Source organism: Medicago sativa, chromosome 1 (assembly GCF_051527215.1).
Source record: "Medicago sativa cultivar Bolivia chromosome 1, Bolivia_mono, whole genome shotgun sequence".
Taxonomy (NCBI): domain Eukaryota; kingdom Viridiplantae; phylum Streptophyta; class Magnoliopsida; order Fabales; family Fabaceae; genus Medicago; species Medicago sativa.
In genome coordinates this window covers 36,450,295-36,461,584 of record NC_140749.1, presented here as the reverse complement: position 1 = coordinate 36,461,584, position 11,290 = coordinate 36,450,295, and the positions used below count along the sequence as shown (strand labels likewise).

Sequence of the window (11,290 nt, the reverse complement as noted above, 5' to 3'; positions counted from 1 at the left end):
CTACCCAAATCATCCCAGGTTGCCATTAAACTCTGCTTAATCTGCTTCTTGAGTTTGCTTGGTTTGAATGTAGACCTCTTTGACTTGTCCTTTGACTTTTCTCTTTGAAGATCAGGGCATTCAGCAATGAAGTGACCTGGCTTCTTACAGTTGAAGCATCCCTTCTGATCTTCTTTCCTTGAGCTTCTGGAGTTACCCCTTTTGGCGAGAAACTTTCTGTTCTTCTTGGCCAGATATTGAAGTCTGTTTGAGAGCATGGCCATTTCAGCAGCATCTGGTTCAGAATCTGAACTTGACTGTTCTTCCTCTTCAGATTCAACCACTTTGAGAGCTTTTGATGACTTGCCTTTGGATGGAAGAGCTATTGATTTACTCTTCTTAGTAGACTCATGTTCATTAAGACTTAACTCATGAACTTTGAGAGAACTAACAAGATCTTCGACACTTAAAGTGTTTAAATCTTTAGCTTCCTCAATGGCAGTCACTTTTGGTCTCCATCTGGAAGGTAAGCTTCTGAGTATCTTGCTTACATGATCAGAAGCAACATAGCTCTTATTTAGAATCTGTAGCCCAGAAACTAAGGTTTGAAACCTTGAGTACATCTCCTCAATAGTTTCATCATCCTTCATCTTGAATAACTCATACTGATGTACAAGCAGGAGAGCCTTTGCTTCTTTGACCTTCTTGCTCCCTTCATAATTTGAACAGAGAGAAGCAAACATAGCTTTAGCAGTGGATTTGTCACTCATCTTCATATACTCTGCTTTGGGTATGGCAGTGACAAGGGCTCCTCTGATAATATGATGCTTCTTGTAAAGTTTCCTCAGTTCTGGAGTATGTTTCTTTCTATCCACAGCAGCTCCTTCTTCATCAAGGACTAAATCACCAACACCATCTTCCAGAATATCCCATAATTCTTCATCCAGGCTCATGATGTAACTGTAAAAGTTGGTCTTCCACCAAGAGAACTCTTCAGCATCTCCATTGAACTTTGGAACTTTTCCAACACTGGTTTTCTTACTATCACTATAATCATGTGAGACATGTTTATAGCTAGTATCACTAGGACCAGTAGGAGGAGGAGTAGACATGTTTTTCTCATATCTTTGACTGTTGCACGGTTAAGTGTTACACAACAGACCAAGGCTCTAGATACCAATTGAAGGTGAGAAAAACACAAGAAGGGGGGTTGAATTGTGTTTTGAAAAATTCTTCGTTTCTCCTAAAAACTGAACACACTGATCAGAAGCTAGGTGAGACAGCTTCTGAAGTGATAATCAGAATCTAAATGCAGCGGAATAAAACAGAGAGAGAGAAGAAGAACGACACAAAGCAATTATACTGGTTCCTTCCACAATCCGGAAGTAGTCCAGTCCCCCTTGCACTTCCAAGGAGATTTCACTATGAGTAATATCTGATTACAAATGCTCAAGCACACAAGCAAGAGACTTCCAATGCTCAAGCACACAAGCAAGAGACTTCCTTTGCTCAAGAACACAATCAAGAGACTTCCTGCTCAAGCACAACTGCAAGAGACTTCCTAACTAAACAAAATTACACAGAAAATTGTTTAAGGTTGAACACCTGATATACAATCAGAGGTGCTCACAATACAAATCAGATACAGACTCAATGGACTTAAGAATTTCTAAGATATGACTTTAAGACACAGAAATTCTAAGTGAATGCAGAACAATTTCAGCAGAGGTTTGGCACTTGTAAAAATGTTGTGAGTCTTTCGTTCAGCGTTCTTGCATTACCAAATCTCTAGGTCTTCACTCCTTTATATAGAGGTGTGAAAGAGACGTTGTGAAATTGCCAGCACACCAAAGAGTCGTTTGTTGAAGCTTGATCTTTCACCAATGATCTTTTGCCTGATTTGGCTGTTGTCCTACGAAGAACCAATTTGAAATCCATTCCTTATCCAAAGGAACATCTATGCAGGCGAAGCTGTATTCTGGAGCTGATTTCTTGTCTTGTAGCGTGGACACAAAACAGAGTAGTGGAGAACGTGGTTGTACAATTCGTACAAAGTACAATGTCAACGCTTTCGTCCAAATTGTAAGCACAAGCCTTCAAACACCTTTGAAATGACCGTTGCAAAATTCCACTAATCCTTTGTTTGTGTTTTCGAATCCAATAGACAGCTTTTGCATTGATAATTCTTCAATACTTGAATCTTTTGTAAATCCAGTTGAGATTCAGCTTCTGGTGAAATATCTTCTGATGAGGCAGCTTCTGATGATGCAGCTTCTGATGATATGACTTCTGCAGCTTCTGATGACGCAGCTTCTGATGATGTGGCTTCTGGACCTCTTGTCTTCAGAAGCACTATTCTTCAGGAGCAGCTTTACTTCAGGAGCGCTATTTCTTCAGGAGCAGCTTGACTTCAGGAGCGCTTTGCCTTCAGAATCATCTAAGCTTCATTTTCTTTTGCTCTTTATTTGCTCATTCAGAACCAATGATGATGTAACTTTATAATTATGGTCCTGTACACTTGAACAAATATTAGCTAGTCCAATTTACAATTTTTAATACCTTGTTATCATCAAAACTCTTAAAGGTTCATTGTTAAACACATTTTGTTCCAACATATTATTAGCACATCCTTGAAGGATTACTTAAAGAATGATTTTTCATAGATCATTGGTTATGAACATTTATGATATAGTTCTTGAAGAACTAAAATAAACATGTATTTGGAAGAATCCCTGAAGGACTACTTAAGGAATGAATCATCTCAATCATTGTTCATGAAGATTCGTGACATAGTTCCTGAAGAACTAATACCATAGTATCAAACACCCTTGTGGGCCATAAAAAAAAGTGATTTTTCTTGGTCACCGTTTATGTAAATTTGATGTTAAGTTCTTGAAGAACTACACATTTAAATCATAACAGAACAAAAATTTATAAGATCTATTTGATCATAAAAAAAAGGAGGAAAATGTGAGACAATACATGTTTTTATACCACTTCGAATATGCTCCTGAAGTAGCAAAATGAGTGAATATCTTCAAAAATATTTTTGAAAAATTACTCGCATTTGTAATTGAATAGTGAGTGATTTTTGATCAAAATGGTGAAAGGTCACATTGAACGTCATTCCCAGAAGTGAATGGTTCATACTATTTGTATTATATAACTAATATCATAATTATGGTAATTGATTTAGTAAAGATTACTATTGATATGATACATGTCAAGGTCGTACGATTTCTTTAGTATGAACTTAGATCAGTTGAGAAATTACTACGTGATCAAAGATTTTCTTGATACGATCATATTTCTATTATATGGATTGAATATGGCAAAGATTGTTTTCTTATTGCATGATCAAAGTTTGGTTATAATTTTCTTCTTTCTTATTGCATAAGACTTCTAGATGGCTTGAATTACAAGGTAAGAACAAATTCTTCTCTACATAATTCTTGAAAATATCTTCTATGAATTAACGTTATCTTATTTACTTCTAAATCCTTCAAGATTATTATCTCATAAACATTACATGTTATATATATATATATATATATATATATATATATATATATATATATATATATATATTTTCTTAGGAAATAAATTTATTTTATCTTGATCTCACAAGTAATTTACTTTGTGAAGATATCAAACTTTGGAAATATATCTTATTGACAATTTTTTTTTGCGTAATTATTCACCTGAAAATTACATATGATTTATAAAGTTTTATTTCTTGGATAAATTTTGAGTTTAGCTCTTTTTATATCTATGGTAATACAAGAGATGAATCAAGACTTTAACATATCTATTATATAGTTTCATTTGGATACATTATGGATAAGAACAAATGAAACACTTATTATTGTAAACCAGAAGTTTACAAATCATCTTTCAAATGATAATTCTTAAAAATATATAACAATCCCTGAAGGATCGCTCAAAATGATTTTTCTTGATCATTTGTGATATATCCCGAATAACTACAAAGATTACTCAAAGCTCCTAAAGAGCTAATGTATTATCGTAAACCAGAAGTTTACATATTATATTAAGTTTGTCGTTGGCTATACCGGTTGGGTTATCCCAGATTCATTTTGATGCAAAAATAGTTAAATTTTAATGGATTTGTGTTGAATAGCCAAAAGATTCTTCAATCAAATAATTTTTGTGTCTTAACTTTTTTTCCAAAGGAAATAGAAAATTTGAGGATTTTAGTCTCTCAATATATGTAAATGTGTATAAGGTGATATTTGTGAATAAATACACCGAAAATATGGATCAACTAAATTACATGTGTGGTTATTGTTAACTCACAAACCTGAAGTTTGTGAGATTATTCGACCAACAATGTATGACCTAAAGTTTGGAAAGGTTCAATTGAAGCAGAATTAAACTCTCTTAATAAGAGAAAGGTATTGGACCTGTTGTCTGAACACCTAAAGGCATGAAGCAAGTTGGATATAAATGGGTGTTTGTGCGAAAACGCAATGAGAATGGTGAAGTTGCAAGATACAAAGCAAGGCTTGTTGCTCAAGGGATTTTCCAAAGACCCGAAATTGATTTTGATGAGACATACTCACCTGTAGTTGATGTAAGTTGATGCAACTACTTTTAGATACCTAATTAGCCTTATAGCTCATGAAGGGCTCAATTTGCACATGTTGGATGTCGTTACAGCCTACTTGTATGGCTCAATTGATAGTGACATTGACATGAAACTTCCTGAAGGATTTAATTTGCCTGAAGCAAATAGTTCAAGAACTCAGGAAGACTATTCCATAAAATTAAATAAGTCTCTATATGGACTAAAACAATCAGGACGCATGTGGTACAATCGCCTCAGTGAATATTTGTTGAGGGAAGGATATAAAAATGACTCCATTTGTCCATGTACTGTTATGAAAAGATCTGTAAAAGAATTTGCTATAATTTTTGTCTATGTTAATGACATAAACATTATCGGAACTCCTGAAGAGCTTCCATAAGCCATAGATTGCTTAAAGAAAGAGTTCGAGATGAAAGACTTAGGAAAGACAAAGTTTTGTCTTGGATTACAAATTGAGCACGTAAAAGGTGGGATTCTTGTGCATCAAGAAGCTTACATAGCAAAAGTTTTAAAGCGTTTCTACATGGACAAATCTTATCCATTGTCTACTCCAATGGTTGTTAGATCCTTGGATGTGGAGAATGATCCTTTCAGACCTCGAGAAGAAGGTGAAGAACTACTTGGTCCTGAAGTATCATATCTCAGTGCAATAGGAGCATTGATGTATATACACGTCCTGATATATAATTTTTTGTCAAGATATAGTTCTTCACCCACGCGAAGACATTGGAACGGGGTCAAGCATGTACTTCGTTACCTTCGAGGTACAATGGATATGGGATTGTTTTATCCCAAAGTACCCAAATTAGAATTAATTGGTTATGCAGATGCATGTTATTTGTCAGATCCTCATCATGGTAGATCATAAACAAATTACTTGTTTAGAAGTGGAGATACAACCATTTCAAGGAGATCTGTAAAGTAGACCATAACAGCAACATCATCAAATCATGCAGAACTTTTAGCATTTCACGAGGCAAGCAGAGAATGAGTTTGATTAAGGTCATTGATTCAACATATGCAAAATAATTGTGGTTTATCTTCTGGAAGAATGGATGCAACAATCATTTATGAAGATAATACATCATGTATTCCTCAGTTGAAAGAAGGATACATTAAAGGAGACCGAACAAAACATATTTCTCCCAAATTCTTTTTCACCCATGATCTTCAGAAGAATGGTGATATCAGCATTCAACAAGTTTGTTCGTGTGATAAAATTGCAGATGTTTTTACAAAGTCACTCCCAAGTAAAGTTTTTGAGAAACTTGTATTAAGAATTGGTCTTCTCCGTCTAAGAGATATTTGTCTTCATGAGGGGGAGAAATAAATTTGTTCTGCACTCTTTTTTCCTTCACCAAGGTTTTGTCCTATTGGGTTTTCCTGGTAAGGTTTTTAACGAGGCAGTTCACACTCAAAAGGATATTGTACTCTTTTTTCCTTCACTATAATTTTTTTCCCACTGGGTTTTATTTTAGTAAGGTTTTAATGAGGCATATCCTCGATAGACATCCAAGGGGGAGTGTTATAAATATTAATAGTGGATGTCCAAATAACAAATGGGTTAATGGGCTATACTACTAGATCATTGTGCTTAGTCCATAAGCTATTCTATTTTCCCATAAATAGAGCTCATTTGTAACATTCTCAACCACATTAGAGAATAATAATACTTCTCTCTATTCTCTCTTCTTCTCCTTCTCTCTATTATTGTTTCTATTTACTTAGTTTCATAACAGTTAACAAAATATATTGTAATGTAAAGAAAACACTTAAACAAGTAATACGGTATACTCTTTTGTTCTCTCTTTATTTCCTTCTCTCTGTTATTCTATATTTATAATTTTTGACAATACTTTTGATTAATTTTATAACACGTTATCGGCACGAAGCTCTAACAATTGAAGGTGATATTATTTTTACTTCTTGATATTATTTGTTGTGTTGTTTGCATGTTTACGACGTAAATTACTTTACTTCTATAAAAATGAATTTCTAGCTTTAATTGAAAATTTTAGTAGGTTGATGGGCTACTTTAACGGGTGGTTTTCTAAATATTAGAATGTTTTATGATTTTTATGAGCTATGCAAGATTCATATGTCTTCTACAAACATCTAAAATGATATACAGGGTATCGAAACATTCTTGGAGGAAACCTCGACTTAATATTATGTTTTTTGAGATGTGTTGTTTAAATAATTATTTGTATGATATTTTTTGGGATAACCATAAATTTACAAAGAAAAATTAAATATTGATACAGAAACCAAAACAATAGAAAAAGAAAGTAAAAATATAACGTGGGTATTTTTTTTGTGAAGGTCATACAAAAAAAAAACAAAAGCTAATTAAAAATCGAAAGCATCAAAGTTGAGTAACGAGAGCAGCCCATCAAAAGAAGTCACACCTAGCCAAAAAAATTGCACATACATTGCCTTCACGGAGCACATGTTTAAACACCAAACATAGGAGATGATCCAACAAACTTGTGATTTTAACTAGTAAAGAAGCATAAGCATGGAAGGAGTGAGATTGTCTATCCATAAGTAGGTTCATGATCTCATTGGAGTCTGACTTGTTTATTAAAAGTACCAAACCGTTATAAATTCCAAATAACTCAGCAACAAGCGCATCACTGCAACCATCATTAGATGAGAATCCTGCCACCCAATTTCCTGCAGCGTCTCGAATCAATTCTTCTGAACCAATGGCACCACTTTGGTCACAATTTTCGTCCACATTAAATTTAAATTTACCCAATGGAGGAGCTTTCCATTTAACCTTGCTTCTATTATTAGCTGCACATGAATTAGTTGTATACAACAATGCCATATCCTCAATCATGAGGTTAATTGTACAAAATAGTTGTGCAAATATGTTTTTTTTTTTATTTTATTTTGTATAATATATGAGTGAATCAATGAATGATGTTGTTTGTCTATCCAAAACAAACACAACATTGGGGGATCTAATACATTAACTACCATGATATGAATATGTCTTGTTTTTTGTTAGCTTTAGAAGGAGATTCATATCAAATTCTATAAGCAAAATGTGGAACTTATCAAAGTTTTGAAGTAATAAAGGAGTTTAATATCAAATATGTAAGTTTTTAAAAATGTATGAACAATTGTCCATTTTATTTTGACACGAACAGTTTTGAACATTTTGGAATGATTTGTAATTTATATTTGGTTGTTGCTGGTTTGTCCTTGATATTTAATAATTTAATATATCATATTTATTTATTTTGTATGAATTCTAGAAGAATTCAACATTCAAGTATTCGGATGGATTGCACAAAGATTAATTTTTAATTATAACCATTGATGAAAACTTTAGATATAATTTATGAAGAACATCACTGAAAGATTGTTTAAACAATGAATTTTCTTGATCATTTTTTATAAATATTTGAGATATAATTCTTGAAGCGCTAAAACTTAATATGAAAACATCCTTTGAAAGATTGCAAACAAATATGATTTTCCTTGCTCATTGTTGATATATAGAGGCTTGTGGTTGAGTTCTTGACCACAATTCAAATATATAAGATATATTTGATCTCAATATAAGTTCTACAAAACAAATTAAAGAAAAATTATTTATGCCTCTTGAATGTGCTCATGAGATTATCATTCATCTCGGCTTTGAACATGTGAAAAATAGTAAAATCCTATCATTATGAATTATGATTATTGTTATACCCTAATTTTGGACCTAAAAATACTTGTTCAATTCTTCTTTTCTTGCATTATAAGTCATTTGATATGTCCCTGATCAATTGCATCTTTCTCTGCATTTTATTTCAATGTTATTTGCAAAATTCACATAGAAGGGTATTTTAGTCATTTCCTGCATTCAACTCATTTTAATCCTTGGAAATTGTTTAAGTTTTTTAAATTGGTTTGTATAAGTCCTTGTTTCAATCTCATGTCAAAATTCATTTCAAAAAATATCAGTTGAGTCATTTTTTTAGTCAGTTTAGCCCCAGGGGCATTTTAGTCATTTCCTATGTTAAAATTCCTTTCAGTCCTTTAAAAAATTGTCTGAGTCTTTTCATTTGATTTGAATGAGTCTCTGTTTCATTCTATGTCAAAATCCATTTTAAAATTGCATTTGAAGTCATTTTTAAGTCAGTTTTGCCCCTAGGGGCATTTTAGTCTTTTCATGTGTTAAAACTCTGTTTAAATTCTAAAAATTGTCTCTGAGTCTTTTAATTCGCTTGTATAAGCTCTTGCTTTAATCCCTTGTCAAAAATCATTTTAAAATTGCATTTGAGTCGTTTTTAGTCGTTTTAGTCCCTAGGGGCATTTTGGTCATTTCACATAATATCCCTGTTTCATTTTAATCTGCTGTGTTGTTTTTAATCGTCTCATTTTACGTTAATTTTCAATTCAATTTTAGTTTTAATTTTCATTTTAGTCCGCGCACTTTTGTTATTTACACTTTAATCCCTTTTAAGTTTGTTAGAGTCCAAGTGCCATGTGTCCAAATGCTATTGGTCCTTAAGAGTTTGTTACAAGTCTAGTGCCACATGTCTCTATCCTATTGGTCCAAGGTCAATGGCTTAGCCTATAAATTGGTCAAAGGGTCAATTCATTCATTCACCAATCATTTTTCCAAAATTCACAAAAAAGTCATAAATTTTTTTCTCCCTTTTCCCTCTTTTCTTTCTCTCACGTGTTCATTTTATTCCTCCACCACAACCTCTAACAACCTCTTTCTCCACCACTCCTCCTCCCTAACTAACTCTTCTCACCTTCAACCACCACCCTAACCAACCTAAACCACCACAAAACCACCACAACTCCACCAATATTCATCACTAACCACCTCCAACAACATCAAAATCTGCATTCAATCATCACCTTCATCCTCACGTATTCATCATCATCATCATCCATCAACAACCTTCAATAAATCCTCAAACCACCAAAAGATTCAGAATCAATCAACAACAAAGGTTCTTATACCGTTCGCGAAAGCACAATCAGCACCTGCACTGTCCGAATCCATACAAAATCGAACTGGATTGAAAAAGAAGAGGAGAAGAACGATAAACACAAAGACAACAGCAACGTTTTCTGAATCGCAATGAGTTCGTGAAAGGAAGAGGGAGCAAGGACGAAAGGAATTGTGTTCATCCAACAAAGCTTCGAACGAAGGCATCAACGGCGGAAGCTGTGCGTTAAACGAAGGAGAACCAGAATTCGAGCTATTGAGAGTGGAAACCTCAAGAGGTAACCCGTTGAATCTTGTTCTTCTCTCATTTTCTTCAAGATTTTCGAGCATGTGAGTTGTAGATCTGCGTTGGTGTAAGCTTGTTTGTGAAAATTTAAAACCAGATTTGAAATAGAGAAGAAAAAGGGGAACAAGACAAGTTTAGGCGGCGGCGCCGCCACCCCTGGCCGGCCAGCCGCCGCCGGAAATTGGAGCTGGAAGAGAAGGTTTAGAGTTGTGAGGTTAGGGACGATAGGATTCGTGAAAGAAGAAAGAGTTTGGTTTCAGGAAGAAACGTTGTATATACGTTTTTCAATTTTAGAGGCTTGACCCATGGATCTGCCCATGCCTGCTCCATATCCATGTCCATAACCCATGACCCATGGAGCAACCCGCTCCAGTGGCCTCTTAAGGCCCAGTAACCAATTGCCATTCCATTTTGCTATGCGCCCCCCCTTCCCTGCGTGTTGTACTGATTTTTTTGCTAATTGTACCCCTGTTTTGTCTAAGATTCCATATTAAAATTCCTAATTTTTTCCACATGTTCTTGATGTCTTCCTTGACTTTCTTGTGATGTTTTTATGTATCAAGACTTGAGGGAAACATATGTAGTATTTTTTGGTATTGTGTTGTTAAAATTTGTGAATTTCTTGTATTTTTGAGTCCAAAAACCTTTAAAAATTCCTAAAAAAAATTCCTATGCATTCTTAATCATTTTCTTGATATTTTTGTGATATTGCCATATGTTGAATCTTGGTTAAAAAATGTGTGGTATTTTCTTGTCAATTGTTTGCTATTTTTGTTAAAAAATTGTGAAATTTTATGTGTTTTTTTTGTGTTTAAAAATTCTCTAAAAATTCTAAAAATTTTCATGCATGTTTCTTGATAGTTTTGTGGTATTTTGGTGATAATTGTTGCAGGTTGAAATTGATAAAAATATATGCGGAGTTTTCTTGTGATTTTATGTTACTTTTTGATAATTTCTTGTGAAAATTTTGCATGATCTTGGCCCTTAATCTTGAGTATTTGGTATGGAACCTTGTTATATGAATTTTATGAAAATTGTGATTGTGAATCCATGAAATTGGTGCTGTTTGTGAATATGTCATTAATGCCTTGTGTTCCAAGTTTTGTTTGTAAATAAATAATGTAAAATTTGCCTAATCTTTGTCTTAAATGCTTGGTAGTGTATATTCCTTTAATCCTCTTTGTGAAAATTGAATTGAAATTCTTTGGAGACTCTTTGAAGTATGAGGATTATAGGTCATATTCAAGCCTTGCATTGGTGATGATTTTTAGGCCTATTTCACACTTGTTTTTGCTTGTTTTTCTTATGTTAATTTTCTTACTTTTGTTATGATAGCTTTGACTTGCTTTACATCTTGTGCTACTAACCATTTGTTCATTGTTTCATACATCATGAGCATTCCATACTTCATCACCTCATTCACTTTAATTTCTTGCACTTTAAGTTTCAA

At 33.6% G+C, this 11,290-nt stretch overlaps 1 protein-coding gene across 1 annotated transcript; it reads left to right on the top strand.

Moving 5' to 3' along the window:
* The first annotated feature begins 4,997 nt into the window (after nucleotides 1-4,997).
* LOC146954663 (secreted RxLR effector protein 161-like) lies at nucleotides 4,998-5,456 on the top strand. Its single transcript, XM_085745528.1, has one exon. It carries the CDS (start codon nucleotides 4,998-5,000, stop codon nucleotides 5,454-5,456), a length of 459 nt encoding a protein of 152 aa, XP_085601654.1.
* The last annotated feature ends 5,834 nt before the right edge of the window (nucleotides 5,457-11,290 follow it).

What these genes read in the sequence shown, in the direction of transcription:
- LOC146954663 (XM_085745528.1), top strand. Translation starts at nt 4,998, where the DNA reads ATGAAAGACTTAGGAAAGACAAAGTTTTGTCTTGGATTACAAATTGAG.